At 35.1% G+C, this 16,676-nt stretch overlaps 1 protein-coding gene across 2 annotated transcripts in view; it reads left to right on the top strand.

Moving 5' to 3' along the window:
* Positions 1-16,676, top strand: part of DNAJC15 (DnaJ heat shock protein family (Hsp40) member C15) — an 80,405-nt gene that overhangs the window by 15,263 nt on the left and 48,466 nt on the right. Inside the window, exons 2-4 of one of the 2 annotated variants that reach the window (XM_045839289.1) lie at positions 4,525-4,610; positions 7,559-7,610; positions 10,099-10,172. In XM_045839289.1, coding sequence (XP_045695245.1) covers positions 4,542-4,610; positions 7,559-7,610; positions 10,099-10,172 — 195 coding nt within the window. In that variant the 5' untranslated portion in view covers positions 4,525-4,541. The remainder of the gene's footprint in view (positions 1-4,524; positions 4,611-7,558; positions 7,611-10,098; positions 10,173-16,676) is intronic. The other variant, XM_045839288.1, reaches the window with a different exon arrangement.

The following is a 16,676-nucleotide window of genomic DNA, read 5'->3' as shown; positions in this document are numbered from 1 at the left end:
CTTCACTTGCTTAATTTTTCTCCATAGTCCACTCTCTATTGTATACTTTCCTCACGTATATTATTTGTTTTCTGTCTCGTGTTAAAATGTAGCCTCACAAGGATAGGGATTTGGTATGATGTATCCCCAGAGTTTAGAATTGTGATTGGCACCTAGACATTTGCTGAGTGTTGATTGAAATCAGTCAACCAATCAGATAGGAGATAGCCTCCAAATGGCTGCTCAATAAATTACCTAACTCTTTTTATTGGAGGCTGCTTTATTTTTCTTTGATTGTTTAGCAAATCAACCATTCCTTTATGCTTTTGTACGGTGGATTATCTTTGTTTCATTTTTATAATAAAATTTACCTGACACAAGGCCTTTAATATCATTTTCTTTGTCTTCCATAAGACTTGGGTATATTTACCTGGTCCAGGATATTTTGAGGCATGATTACATGTTAGTCTCTTAATTTTTACTATCACTGTCCTTTATAATTTTTCCACTTCAAAACATCATTCCAGTAACTGGCAGACACCAGTACAGTACACAGAGGCATCTAGATGGTAGGGAAGATTTTTAAAACTGTTTTTATTCTATCATACAAACTTTCTGAAAACATACTCTGTGTTAGGTACTTTGCTAGATTTTGGAAATCCAGAGAAATAAACACAGTCCCTATGTCTAGAAGGTCACATTTTAGAATGGATTTGAAATAGGTAAAACATTATTAAATAACATGCTGTGTATTATAATAGGTCTGCTAAGTACTGTGGGGCAGTGAAGAGTTTTACCTAGGTGAGGAAGTGGTCAGGGAAAGCTTGACCGAGAGATGACTTTGAAACTGTTTCTTGATAAGTAAGTGGGAATTTTCTAGGAGGACCTAGCAGAGCAAACAGACTTGGTGGTCTTGGAAGAGGATTCTCTGTGGTAACTCTCCCACCATTTTAGAACCAACCAATGGATGATATTGAGAATTTACCCTTTGATGATTGCTATAGTGCTGTTATGCATATGCCTGGAAATATTTAAATCTGAATTATTCATGCATTGTATATGGTCAAAGGGAATGCAGTGGAAACTATATTTTTGGCAGTTAACTAATATAAAGTCATGCATTTTTAAAAACTTAAATCATTGATCAATATTAAATTTGTTATGTGTGTGTGTGTGTGTGTGTGTGTGTGTATATATATATCTCATTGTTTCCATGGTGACCATGATGAGATTATTAAAAACTGAATTTACAGATTTGGTATAAATTCATTGTTTCTATTTTTCTTATTATAGACCACTGTTCATTCCCAAATCCTAATTTGAACCAATTATTAAAGAATTGGTTGGTGGAATTTTTAACTGATTTGTAACATTTATTTTTTTTTTTGGTATATATGTACACATATTTCTAGAAGGATCAGATTGTTCTAAGTATGTGCTAGTCTAACTTTGTCTGTGTGTGAGTATCAACTTATTTAGATTTTCTGCAGGCCTACAAAATGTTAGCTATTTTTCTAACACATATACATCTGAATTCAGAGGAAATCTTTCAAAAATAAAACTTGCCCAAGGCAGTCTCATAAACATTTTTTAAAAGGGAAAAAGAAAAGAACAGCCCCTGGTGTGCATCCATGCTTACCATTCCCTGTGTCCTGCGTATGTGTGGCACCTGCAGCAGTTGTAGCTTACGCCAGTGTACCAGGTGTTCACATATCTTGCTGCTTAAGTCACACTGCCTTATTTATTTTCGGCACACTTCTAATTTTTCTAGTCAAAGAAATCACAGCATTTGTCTACTTTATGTCAATTCACAGATGTACTATGATGTTAGTCTAGTTGCTTGAGCAATTTTAGACCTTTAACCTGGTTATTGCCTAGTTAGTAGAAAATGACTACACTTGGGGTACTAACACTATGCCTGAGTCACCATTTTGCTTTTAAACTGCCTTTCCAATGTCATTTTTGTCATTCTGTTACAATTTAATTTTAAAACATCATTGTTTAAAAAACATTCAAAGTAAAAATTGAAGCACATCTTTGTGCTTGCCAAGTCAAATACTGTGTTGCATTATAAAAGAAACAAAACAGCTGAAGATACAATACTGAAGTTTAAATAAATGTGAAATAGCATGATGATATAGCACATGTGAATTTTTTTCAACAGAAGTAAAATAGAGAGGATGTTGATGGAATTCTCTATTAACACAGCAATGATAAATGAACTATAGGCTATTTAAAAGCCCCACTGTGTTTTTAGATGTTGTTATACTTTTTAAAATTCAAAATTCAAGTAAAGTTTAGGTCAAGAGTTCTGTGTGGACTGTTTGCTCAGGTTTCAGATTGACTGTTTTGTACTGCTTATTTTCTGCATTTGCAATTGGTTTGTTTTCTCTGTTTGGGTCATTCACATACATGGGGGGTTGGGGGAACTTGTTTTAGAACTCTCAAAATTTGTATCTGAAAAATAGAAACACAAGCCAGTGACTTTTTAATTAATGAAAAAAAGGTAGTATTACATATTTTTTTCTTTTTGGGTAACATCATATCCCTATTCTAGACTAGTTAGGGTTAAAGTCTTAAGTTAATTGCTTATGTCTAAGAGCTTTAGTATTTTTATAGAAACCCTTATGAGGACCATTACTCTTATTTCAGAGTACAAAATCTGGTTGTGTAGAACTTTTTTTTTTTTTAATTTCAATTTGGGCTCAGTTTCCAATAATATATTTTTGTTTGTTATCAATTGTTTATGCTAAAAAATATAAACTTTTAATGTCAAGTTAATTAAAAATACAATTGAAGAAAGAGATTAGGTACACTATATCATTTCAATAAGGAATTTTAGTTGCAATAAGGAATTGAGTTTTTGATTACCTGTGCTATATTTTGTCTTCTCAGTGTGGATACATAAGATTTTGATTGCATAGTTTTTAGTCATTTATTGAACATACTTTTTTGCTCTAGTGATCCACCTAATTTGAGTTTCTTTTTGTTGTTTTTAAAGGTGGCAAGGCCTTCTGTGTTTATTTTTCTATAAAGTTAGTCTTTAGAAGTAGAGGTTAGTTCTGGAATCAACATTATTTTTCTTGAATTTTTGAATGAATGGAAAACTAATATATGTGGCAGGTCTTGCTCTAAGAGCTCAAAGGTGAATGAGATACCCTCCTAGACTTCAGTGAGCTTGCTCGCTTGCTTATTTGTTTATTTCGATGTTTCTTATGTTGAGGCTTGTCAACTGAAGGACTCCAGTGGGGGGTGTATGTGTGTGTGTGTATATATATTTGTGGTTTTCAGTGGTGATGATTTATAGATTTCATCATATTTTTAAAAGGTTCTTGATATCTAGAAAAGCTAAAGGAGACAGAACACTGAACTATGAGGGGGGACTCCCTCCAAAACAAGAATTATGTTCTGGAGGGCAGGCCCCTTGTGGTATAGGCTTCCCCCACTAGGTGAGTGTTCTAGGAACCTATCTGTATCAGTGCACCAGCTGGTGTTGTTGTGAGAGGCTGCATTTGGCTTTAGTGAATGTTTTTTGAAGACTCTTTCAATGCTTTTGTCCATTTCACAATGGGGGATTTGCAGAGAGCACTTGCCCACACCCACCAAACTTAGTGTTCAGCAGTTTTTGACCAAAACAGCATGACCCTTGTGCTCTGTGCACCGTACTCCCATTCATCCCATCTCTCTCCGAGCAACTCTTTGTTTTGTTTCCCTAGATAAAAAAGTCCTTAAAGGAAAACTTTTGCCAAGTGGAAGATGTGAAACATGGCAGAAGAAGCCTTAAAAGGCATCTCAAAAGGCTACTCAAAATTGAGTAGCTCAAAACTGTTTTGAGCAGTGGGGACGTCTTGGTAGGTGTGTTGTATGAAATGGAGAGTACTTTGAAGGTGACTAAAATTTAAACATGTACAAATAAATACACAATTTTTTATAAATAAATTTTGGTGTTTTTCTTGGGGGGGGCTCTTGTATAATGTACTGCAATAAATGTTATAATAAGGATAAAAAGAAGTAAAGATCTTTGGGAGATTAGAATAAACATTGGAGGCCAACTATATTTAAGGCCTACACAAGGCTTATTTGATGTAAGCCTTTGCTTTATTCCATGTTGCTACATCTTTTGTACATAGTATAGTGACTGGTATAAAGTGTGATGCTTGTATTGGTGCTGGCCATGGTAGTAATAGGTGGGTGGCTTTTTTGAAGGTAAGTTTAATGAAGGGACTATTTGCAGAGGTATGGGCATAGGTAATCAAAAGAGATGATGAATCTGTCAGGGACCAGCAACAATTGGAAACTGCTATCCACCAAGGCAAAGGGCAAGGAAGAGGATGGGAATTATGTTTCAGAACTCAAGAGTTGTAGGCATGGAAGAGGAGCCATATAAACAGGAGGTGTATCCAAAAAGGAAACGTACTTGGTAATAAATTGTACTATTATTTCTGTCTCCTTCCACCTTTTGCTTTTCTGCTGGTTTTTCCTGTTGGGAAAGGCAATGTTACGTGCACAGATTTTTGACCCCTCTCTGCCCACTTTGGCTTCCAGCACTTCCTTACTGAGAGATGAGGAGCCACACTGACTGTACTGGCCTTGTCACCTTTGTGGGACTATCATCTCCTTGTTCAGGCTCTGTGAGTGGTCTTTGTTCTGTTTAAGGGTAATCAGTGGCCCTCAGGCATGCCCCCAGCTTTCAGTACTTAAAACTCCAGTGTAGGGTGGAGTGTGGGGTGGAGCGTGGGGTGGAGCGTGGGGTGGAGCGTGGGGTGGAGCGTGGGGTGGAGAAGAGGTGAGCGGGGTCCTTCTGCTGCAGCGCTAGAGCTTGCTTCTGGTCCTATTCCTTTTGATCCTGCTTTGGACACCCACTAAGCTATAAGGGACCCATGCACACACAGTTGGAGCTGATGTTACTCTGTCTCTTCTCCGTGTGATTAAAGCATTGTTCTATCCAGTACCAGACTATGTTGTGTTTCCTTGGCAACTTGGACACCAAGATGCAGTGGACAGAAGTGTTTGGAGTCCTCCCCTGGGATTGGTGACCTGAGTTCAGTGTTTTGTTCCACAGGTCCTCTGGCAAAACCCAACCAGAAGCTAGAGGGAAGCTGAGGACTAGATAATGTAATCCTTAGAGACCAAGGGAGGCAGAGGTGCAGAATAAGGCAAAGAAGGGTATAGAATATGTCCAGAGAGACAAATGGAAAATAATCAGCAGAGTGTTTAATTCTTATTTATTAATTTAAATTGAATTTTTATTGTTAAACACAATTTAGCCTTACATATTATTAGATTAAAATGGAAAATACCTCATAGTTTAATGTTTCTGATATAAATACCTTAAAGTAAAAATTCCTTTGTAATTATAGAGGTAACTATTTGTCTCATGTATTTTGAATAGTTGAAAAATTGTAAAAATGATGCTATAGATCAATAATTATTAATCTATAAAAATGTGAAATTAGGATAACTCAACTTTTTAAGACTTGGTATTTTTTAAATATGCATTTTTTTTTCATGAGGAAATTTGGATTACTTAATCTAGAGAAGATAATTCATTTTCTAGGGCCTACCTCAAAAACCACTTTTGTGAATTTCCTTAGATAAATTTAAATGTATTAAAACTATTTAAATGTATAAGTGGCATACTTCTGTTATGCCACTTATATTTATTAATGGCTAGTTGTTTTTACCATGTGCCAAGCCACTATGCTAAGTCTTTTACATAATTATTACATTTTATCCTCACAGTAATCCTGGGAATTGTAGATACTGTTGTTTGGTGTTTGAGATTCATTCATGGACAGAATAAGTTACATAAAGGCCAGAGATGGTTATATTCTGATATGAATAGTTCTGTACCATTTTGTGTTTGTTGTTATTGTTGGTAGTCCCTAGTTACTTTTGAAGTTGAGCACCTTTTCATATGTTTATTAGCCATTTAGATTTTTTCTATGAGATCCCTGACCTAGTCTTTGTCTTTTTAATTGGGTTGTCTGTCATTTTATTTTGAATGTTACTGGATTCTATATATTTTGGGGTATATGCTCATTGTTACATATTACAGATGACTTCTCCCATTCTGTGGCAGAGCCAAGCTGAAATATTAAAAATTGGTTAGATCTGAGAGGCAAAGATAAATATTTCTAGTCAGGTGAACAAATAAACAAGTTTGTAGTGAAGTAAAGTAAATTCACCCGTGACACAGTTGAGTCGTTGGTTAGACTGAGGGTCCTTAACATGAACCAATGGAAGATAAGACTAGAGAACTCAAAATATGTTAGCACCAGGGAAGTTCTAGAAAAGAGCAGAAATATATCTCAACAGAACATCTTTATGTCAGTACTCACCTTCTTACTGGATAGTAAAGTTAAAGCACCATCATACATGTCCTTTGTGACCTGATGTTTCTCATTGTAGAGTCTCCCCTTGGCGATTTGGGGCTTGGACTTACGGCCTTTGCAGAACTTGAAGACTGATGTCTGAAGGGCTTTTTGGTTTCAGCAATTCATTCAGTCTCAGCCCTTCATTCTGGAACTCCTGCAACAATGGGAAATGAATCCATTCTATTCCCTACTGAGATTATTCTAGCTTTTAAAAAAAGCTTTGCTGGCTCTTAGGGATTTACCTTTCACACTATTAATCAGACAGAAACATTTCTGTGATGTCTCTCCTTAATTCTGTATCCATAGGTAAGTCTAAGGGAGGCTTGGAAATAGATGGCTGGCTAAAATGGAACTTTTGATCCCATAGAAAAAAGGGAGATGATATTGGGGAACCACCATTGATCTCTGGTACATAAACCTTTTTCTGTTGTGACTTACATACTCTCCTGAAGTGATTAGCATGGTGTGAGAGGTGAATCCATAAGATCCAGCAGAATTTTTTTTAGAGCTAGAATAATCTCACTAGGGAACAGAATCCCTCACTAGGGATTCATTTCACATTGTTGCAGAAGTTGTGAGATGGAGGGCTGAGACTGAAAAGCACATAATAAAATGGAGTGTGTACCAATTTAAAATAAATTTTTATCCAGATTAGCTCATAACTTTAGATCTTGAATTCTTGATTCTTGTTTTAAAATTTTTACATTGTTATAAAAAGGTAGAAATAGAATAACTTTTAGATTATTTATCATTTTCAACAATTTTTGGACTTTGACCTATGTACTAAATATGCACCTAATGTTTTACTAAATTTTTACATATAGCAAGTGCCATTGAATATCACAAGTGTGATGGAAGATGAAATATATGCCTTTTATATTTATAGAAAACAAATATATTAAACCCACTATTAAAAATAGTCTATAGAAAACATTTACCAATAGGTAATACAAAAGCTGTAGGTTAGAATGAATCCAAATATATGGAAGACAAATGACAATCTAGAATTATTTTAGTTCACTGAAAATTAAGTGATATAGTGCACAGCAGATAAAATCTCATAGACACTGAAGATTTTTTTAAGTTCTATTCACAGTAGAGCTTGAAGAAAACTATTTAACATAGTTATTCACATTATTAAAAGTGACTTACTTAAAAAGCCCAGTGTGTTACACTATAAGTAATTATTTTTTCTTCCATAGGCAAGAAGCCTGATAGCTGTAGGACTGGGTATTGCAGCTTTTGCATTTGCAGGTAAGATAATTGAAGGATACATATCAATAAATGTTATGGCATATTTCCAAATTGCTCTTATAGTGACTCATAAGCAGACTCAGTATTCTGAGGTTTTTGGCTTTAAGACATTGTGCATTTCTATTCTCTCTACTGTTTATATTCACTGAACCATTTATATTTATCAGTGTAGCAAAATCTAGATAAAATTTATGGTGAAGAAAAGTAGCGATGGGAAAGTTAGGAAAATTAGCCCCGATACTAGTGGTTCTGCGTGGCAAATTTTTAGTCTGGACCATAGTGTATTATAAAAAAAAAAATCTTTACTATGAAGTAGTGTAATTGACATGGGGTTCTTTTATTTTTTTATTTTTAATTTTCATTTTGAGAGTACATTTATTAAAGCTGGGGACAATGAAACAAGGAAGGGCCTAGGATAGAGGAAGCACCAGGAGAGAGACTAGGCGGGGCTGCTTTGGCTCTCTAGAAACATTATGGGGAAGAAAGTGAGCTTAGACAAGGTTGCTGTCAACTCAGGAGAGTCAGAGGAGGCCTTGGGGGCAGTTTTAGGGGTCAGCCCAGGACTAACCAGCATTGCCCATACCTTCCCTGGTTGCAAGTCTCTGGGGTCCCTTAGAGTTTAGATGATGCTGGCCTGTGGGGAAAGAAGAGGAAGGGAAAGAGGCAGGGCATGGTCTAGGAGGGAGTGTGTGCTGTGTGCAGATATGGGGTTCCTTTGTTCTCTCATATGTATTTCTTCTTGTAGGCAGGATTGCACATTTCCTGAGCTGTCAGTTCGTTCGTTTTGTTTTTTTTTTCCTTTACATTGAATTTTTTTTGGCTTATACTGGTTAACAAAATTAGGATTTAGGTGCACAATTATATAACATCATGTATACACTGTATAGTGTGTTAACCACCCCAAGTCAAGTCTCCTTCCATCACCATTTATCCTCCACCTCCCCCACTTCCACCCCCTGCCATCACCACACTGTTGTCTGTGTTCATGAGTTTTTTCCCTCTTTGTTGCTCAATCCTTCCACACCATTAGTCCTACCCCCACCCCCACTGTCAGTTTTTTCTGATGAGCATAGCTGTTGTTTCCTGTAGTGTATTTATTACTTCATTTTAACATGTTGGTGTAATGTCTTTGATAAACTACCAAAGTTGCATTTTTAGAAAGAATAGTTACAGAGATTTGAAGGAAAATTGCTATTTCTTCAACTTAGAGTTTACAGTCATCAACTGAGTTTTAAATTGCCTTTTACATTTAATGTTAGATTTACATTTTTTTATTTTAATTTAGCATTTGTGTCTCTAAGTTTCATGGAATTGATCTTGTTAACTGAATCTTCTTTTTAGGTGAAGCTACATTCCATTGTGGTTATATGGAGTTTAGTAAGATCCAGAAAAATGAGTAGAAAAAGATTTTTGTTTTGTGTGGTATTTAATTTCATATCAAATAGAAGTTGACATCTATATGATGAGAGACTTGGATGAGTTAGGGCTTCAACCTTTTGCAATTTTACTTAATGTTCTCCTTAATCTCAAGAGCTTTTTATCTCCTAATTAGATTAGATGCTTCACATCTCACATCTAGCACCCTGTTTTTCACTATAGCATGTTTGCAAAGGAATAGCAGTGTATTCAGACAGGTAACTCCTTCTAAAAGATCTATGTAGTTGAATTTTCCCAGTAGAAATCTAGATTTGCAAATAAGGTTATGGTTAGAAGTTGAAGTTCAGAGTGTCAGAACTGGTTTTCTACCAAGGCTTTTGGGAAGAGAGACACTAATATTAGTGGTCAGTCATTCTGATTAGGGTACAAAAGATAAACTACTCAGATAATATTTTATTCTATGCCCCCAAAACAATTTAGGCCCTCTTTTGTTACTGATTCTTAGTTGTCAGGATTCAAGAATTTTTATTAGGATGTCTAAGAAAGAAAAGCACTAAAATAAAATAAATTTTTAAGAGATCGGTCCTCTTTAGTAAGAAATTGTTATCGGCCATTGGTAATAAAATATTGGTAAATATTTTCTATATAATTGTGCTTTTACTTTAGAGCTAACTCCATTAAAATTACTCCTATATTGTATAGCTTCTAAACTGTATTTGTTTTCTATATATTTCAAAGTGATTACTGCTGTGAAAAGTAATAAATAATCATTTTAGATTCATGAGTATCTTTATGTTAAAGGACTTCATCTGCAGTGTGGTGTGGAAAGAGCACCAAGACTTTTTTGTGACCTATAACATTGTACAGAAATGTAACATTGGTCTTTTGTTGACTTTATAATTAAGAACTAGAACCTGATAATTTAATAGCTATGATAATAATAAATCAGAAATTTGAAAAAATATGACTTTGTGGTGAATTTTGAAATAGTTACCAAAATAATATATATAAAATAAATTAAATTAATAAATACTATGGTAAGCACCTTGTGAGTATTGACTTTGATTACAGACAATATGTTATGTTTGCTTCTGTCCTTGTTACTGTTTAGGTCGCTATGTATTTCAGATCTGGAAACCTCTACAACAAGTCATCACAGAAACTGCAAAGAAGATTTCAACTCCTGTAAGTTAATGATTTAACTTTCATTGGAAAGCTCATTTTGATTTTTAAGTATCATATTTGATAGTAATTCAGAAAAATGTCTTGAATTTTCCAACTGTCTATAAGTTTTACTTAATTGTGTCATTAGAGAATTTGTCTCATTTATTGATTTAGATTTTTTTTAAGCTTCTTGATTATGTTTTTATATCTAACCTTTTTCTTGGTTTTGACATTTATTTCTTACTATTCCTTTGGTAGTATTACATCAACTTTGAGGTATTTTCACTGTTTAATTAATATTCATTCACTCTGTGACTGGTGGCTATAAACCAGTCCCTGTGCCCAGAGCTGGGTATGGCTGGTGAACAAACAGATATGGTCTGTGGTCTAGTGGTGCTTACCCAAATGTTTATTTCATCTGGAAATTTGAAACTAGCTCCCTTATACCGGCATTACTGGCCATCTCAAACATGAAATTTTAGCATTCCAACCTTGAAATTCTATAGGGCTAATACATTTGTCTACCAGCATTGTAGTTACTCTGCTGAGCTGAATGTAAGTGAAGAATGAATGATAGCGGCATCTAAAAACTAGAGTGTGGTCAACTGTGGTTTGTGACCACTGGAGACAATGCAGAGAATCCACTGAAGCAGTGCAGTGTAACCATTGACTGCTGGGAAATAAAAGCAGGTCTAGCATAGATCTACTTGGCTTGCAGCAATTTGAGAATGTATTATTTTAGCAAAAGCACTACAAATTTGTGAGGCTTTGTTAGCCATAAACAATAACCTCATTTCGAAGGATAGCATAGTGACAAATAATTAAACTCAGGTTCAGAAGAACTACAAGAAGTTTTCCAGATCTACAAATGCATGTCTCTGATAAAAGGGAACATGTGTTTATTTTCTGTTTTCTTATTTATATTTTATTTGGGTGAAGTATTAATAGGTGTTTAGCATTCATTCAATAAATAATCATTAAACAAGCCCTGGCTGGTGTAGCTCAGTGGATTGAGCACGGGCTGGGAACCAAAGTGTCCCAGGTTCGATTCCCAGCCAGGGTACATGCCTGGGTTGCAGGCCATAACCCCCAGCAACTGCACATTGATGTTCCTCTCTCTCTCTCTATCTCCCTCCCTTCCCTCTAAAAATAAATAAATAAAATCTTTAAAAATAATAATCATTAAACATCTACTACCTACTAGGCATTATTGTGTAGAGTGGGATATGGCAATGAATCAAAAACACTGCCCTCTGGGAGCCTACATTTTTAGGAGAAAATTGACAAATGAGTAAGTAAGGTATATAATATGTAAATGTTGAATGCTTTTAAGAAAACTAAAGAGTAAGTGGTGAGAGAATAACAGCAGAGAGGAATCTCTGTTAGTAGGTTGGGAAGGCCTCTCTGAGGAGATGAGAGAGCAGGCCCTGTGAACATATCAGGAAAGAGTTTTCTAGGCAATAAAAACACTGCAAAGGTCCTGAAGGTGGAAATGAGTTTAGTATCAAGAGTATCTCCAATGAAGTATGGGAAGGGAATAATGGTAATTTGGGCCCAGATCACTTAGGGCCTAATGGCAATGATAAAAACTGCAAATTTTCTTTTAAGTATGATGGAAAGTCTATGGAAGGTTTTAAGCATGGGGGCAATGTGATTTTTTTATTTTAGGTTATTACTCTGCCTGCTGCATAGAATATTGACTAGAATGAACCAGAGTAGAAGCTGTGAAACTGGTTACAAGGCATTGAGATAGTCCAGGTAATAAATGATGGAAACTTGAAATAGAATTCATAAGAAGGAAATGGTTACATAGTTCTTTAATTTTTTTTCTTAGTTCTTTATTTTAAAAAAAATATTGATTTCATAGAGAAAGGAGGCAGGGGAGGGAGAAGGAGAAGGAGAGAGAAAGAAACATAAATTTATTGTTTCACTTATTTATGCATTCATTGGTTTATTTTTGTATGTGCCCTGACTGGGGATTTAACCCACAACCTTGGTGTATTGGGACAGTGCTCTAACCAACTGAGCTACCTGCATGATCTAGTTCTTTAAATGAACATTATTTATGTCTTTCCATATGTTTATGTATAATAAATGGAGAAAATTTAAGAAATCATTTATTTTCTGTTAGGGTCATCTTCAGTAGATATATTTATAGCATAAATAGAAGACTCCTAAGTTTTGTGGAACTGCATTATTTAACATTATAAAGGATGAGGAAGCGAGAAAATACAAAAATTTTCACTGCTTTGTGGAGGCTTACAGATAAGGTTGAGTAGTTCAGGAGATTGTCCTGGGTATACCGAACCTGGCACCTCCATTTCTTAAGGAAAGAGAAATGATACATGCCCCGTCTCTTTCCTTTTGGGCTTCAAGTTAAGAAATATGACTCTTGATATATTTTGCTTTGTTTTCACAAAATTCTTGCAGTTTGCAGTGAAATATCTTAGACTACCTTTATCAATTTTTTCTTAAAATGTTATTTGCTTCCTCTATACTTGAACATCATCTTGTTCTTAAATCTCATTTTTCTTTTTCTCATACATTTTTTTCTTTTTCCATTTTGCTGGAATACTGCCTAGAGTAATTTTTCATATAGGATACATGGATTTTTTCATAGGGGATGTGTAGCTGATAAATGCTTTAAGTTCTTGGTTAAATAATTTGTATTCTTTAGCCCTTACTGTTAATTATCATTTGAGCTGCTGGCTCCTTGGAATCTGGTGGAACCAGTATTAGAGAAGTACAGTCATCTCTGCTCAGACTGAATCTCCGTGCCCTTGTGTGTCCTTTCTTGTATATTCACAGCCAGATTTTTTTTTGGTACTACCAGACTCTCAGCCAGATTTCCTGGTGTTCTTACTTCTTTGTATGCAGCCTCTTTTAATTTTTCTTTTGTTGCTTGTGCTTTTGGTTTTAGGTTTTGGTGATTTTTGTTTGTTTAGTTCTGGAAATTTGGGGAATTTTCTCTTTATTTTTGATGTTCTGATATTTCACAGAAATTCTTAGCCTTAATTATATGAAATTGTTTGTCTTTATGTTTTTCCTTTAATGATTTTCTTTTTTTTTTCAAGTTTGTTTTTATAGTATTTTTTCCATTACTATTTATCACCCTTATACTCTCTTCTACCTCCTCCCACTCCTGTGCCCCTGCAATCACCACACTGTTGTCTATGTTCATGAGTCCTTCTTTTACTCAATTTCCCGACCCCTTATCCCCTACCCCAGAGTTGTTAGTCTGCTCTCTGTTTTGCTTGTTAGTTCAGTTTGTTCATTGGATTCCACATATGAGTGAAATCATATGTTATTTGTCTTTCTCTGACTGGCTTATTTCACTTAGCATAATGTTTTCCAGGTCTATCCATGCTGTTGCAAAGGGTAAAATTTTTCTTCTTTTTTATGGCTATGTACTATTCCATTGCATAAATGTACCATAGATATTTTCTTCTACTGTGTTTCTTCTCTGTTCCTGGAACTCTTTATTACAAAGATATTGGGCCCCTAAGTCTACCCCTTATGTTTCTCAACATTTTATCTCCTTTATCTTTCCATTCTATATTCCACAGTATTTCCAGAGGTTATTTTCCAGATCACCAGATTGGCCCTTAGAAATGGTCTAAATGGTTATTCAGTCTATCCACTAAATTTTTGCATCAATGATTTTTTTTAAAGATTTTATTTATTTATTTTTTTAGAGAGGGAAGGGAGGGAGGAGAGAGAGAGAAACATCAATGTGCGGTTGCTGGGGGCCATGGCCTGCAACCCAGGTATGTGCCCTGGCTGGGAATTGAACCTGCGACACTTCGGTTCGCAGCCCACGCTCAATCCACTGAGCTGCGCCAGCCAGGGTGCATCAATGATTTTTTAATATTCAAGAATTTTTCTTGTTTCTTTCTCATAGCAACTAATTCTTTTATGGATGTTATTAATTTGAATATCTCTAAAGACATTAATTCATACTTTAAGTTCTCTTCTGTTTCCTAATTTATCTCCTTCCTTCAAAGTCAGTTATTAATGATCTTTTTTCCAGAAAGATATATTTATTACATATTATTAGTGATCATATTTTATAGCAAAATTTAATGTATACATTTTTCACAAATAAATACATTTATTTCCATTCTAAAATGGAAATAAAGACATCTATTAAATTTATATGGTGAACCAAAGTCCTGGTTTTTAGAATTTGGTAGTCAATCATTATTCTGGTCCAGGGCCATCAGTACATGATTTTCAATAGTTGAGGATTTTTGTCAGTAACTGTAACAAAATCTTTATATGTGACAGTTGTTTCCTATATAGAACCCTTTCAGGGACTCCATTATTTCATCTTTTTGCTCTAATTCACCAGTTGACTCAGGGATTTTATTTGTTGAGACACCGTTTTGTTCTATTTCATCACCTAATGGCTTGTTCTTTTTCCAGCCAAAAAATAACAAGAAGCCCAACATGGTCCAAGTACCCAATTTATAGGTCACAGACATCTGCTAGTACCAAGACGTGGCCTGGTCCAACACATGGCCTGATTGTCCATCTTGGTTCTATTCCCCTTCCAACCACCACTGCCATGATACTGGATTTATTTAAATGTCTGATGATCCTTGGTTTTTGATTTATGTTTATGAGGACCAAGTTCATTAATATGCATGTCCTTCCTCAGCAGTTTGGTAGGCTTGCTTCAACCCTTTAATTGAATAAGAGTATTTACAGTGGTCTGTGGATACATGGATGGACTATGTCAGTAACCATGTCTTCCAAAGCAAGGAGCCCAGAGGCAGGCTTGGGACCAGAGTCCAGAAGAAGAGTACTTGGTGTCACCCTCATTAGCCTTCTGATTTCTGAAATGTGATCTGTTGGTACTCTTTGTTTCTTTTGGGACCTGTGCCACCTGGAATAAGATGTATCACAGGCATATAATTCTGTTTAAACCTGAGGGTTAAAGCAGCATGTGGCAAGATCCTTATGATCTGTATTGATGAGTTAGGAATGGTCTGTCTCTGCTGTTCTGATTTAATTAAGTACCCTGATACTATTTTTTCTGTTTGTTAACTCTGAATTCAGTGGTTTTTGTTTGTTTGTTTTTTTATTTCTGAGAAGTGTGTCTTTCTTTCCTCTGGTGATTGGGGCTCCTAGGACTTTTCTGTATGTGCAGTCTTATCTGTTTTCAGTCTTCCGGGGTTTCTTTAAACTTTCAGGTTTGCTACTTGCCCCATTTCTTGTTTTCTAGGCCTATTATGGATTTTTATTGTTTAAAATAAAATATGTAAAAAATAAAAAAAAAATTATTGTTTTCTCATTTCAAGGTCATTTTGGAAAGCAAAAGACCTGTATTATTTAGTCTGTTGTTTTGAACAGTACCCTTTTGCTTGCTTTTTAAAGTGCTAATGTATATTATTGACTCAGCTAATGTCTAATTACTCCTAATGTTTCCTGGGGGAATAACCCAAGTCATTGATCTTCTTTTGAGACTTCTACTTTCCTTTATGTGAATTTGTCCTTCTACTTGAATATAGTTTTTTTTCTTTTTAATTAAACTTCTATTGTTTATGGTTAAAGGAAATTCATGGAAATAACATTAATTAAAATCATCCTTCTGTGGCTCTATAAATCAAATAGATTATTGTACATAATAAAAAATTACAGTTTATGGTAAATGTATTTTATCTCCTAAGACTGCGGAATGATATAGGCTGTCTGGAGGGACTTTCGTATTTCAAACTACTGACTAAGTAAATTAGCTAATGACTTTTGTGTAACTTGTTTCGTTTCATTTCATATACATACCTTTTGATAATATATGACACTAAAAAGTTTACTGCTAATTTTAGAAGGAAAATGATTTTGAGTTCTGTTGTATATATACAGGGGTGGGCAAAAGTAGGTTTACAGTTATGAGTGTGCAAAACATAGTTTATTCTTATATTATTGATTTTTTGTTATATGTTTTTCCATATGAACAACTGTAAACCTACTTTTGCCCACCCCATATATACTTTATGAATAGAAAATACAAATATGAACATGATTCACATACATGCTGTCTACAAGAAACCCACAGAACAAAAGATCTACACAGGCTGAAAGTGAAGGGATGGAAAAAAGTACCGCAAGCAAATGGGCATGAAAGATAAGCTGGGGCAGAATACTTAGGCAAAATAGACATCAAAACAAAGGCCATAACAAGAGACAAAGAGGGTAGCTACATAATACTTACGGGAATTGTTCAACAAGAGGATACCCTTATAAACATATATGCACCCAAAATAAGAGCACCTATTATGTAAGGCAAAAGCTTGGAGGACTTAAAGAAGGAGATTGACAGCAATACAGTCATTGTAGGGGATTTTAACGCCCCATTGTCAACAACGGGTAGATCTCCTAAAGAATCAACAAGGACCTTGTTGCACTGAATGACATGCTAGATCAAATGGGCTTAACTAATATATACAGAACTTTTCACCCCAAAGAAGCAAAGTATACATTCTTTTCAAATGCACTTGTATCATTTTCAAAGATAGACTGCAT

Source organism: Phyllostomus hastatus, unplaced genomic scaffold, assembly GCF_019186645.2.
Source record: "Phyllostomus hastatus isolate PE091 unplaced genomic scaffold, TTU_PhHast_1.1 phas_contig_29, whole genome shotgun sequence".
Classification (NCBI taxonomy): domain Eukaryota; kingdom Metazoa; phylum Chordata; class Mammalia; order Chiroptera; family Phyllostomidae; genus Phyllostomus; species Phyllostomus hastatus.
The sequence above is the reverse complement of the archived record's forward strand: the minus strand, read 5'-3'. Positions and strand labels throughout refer to the sequence as shown.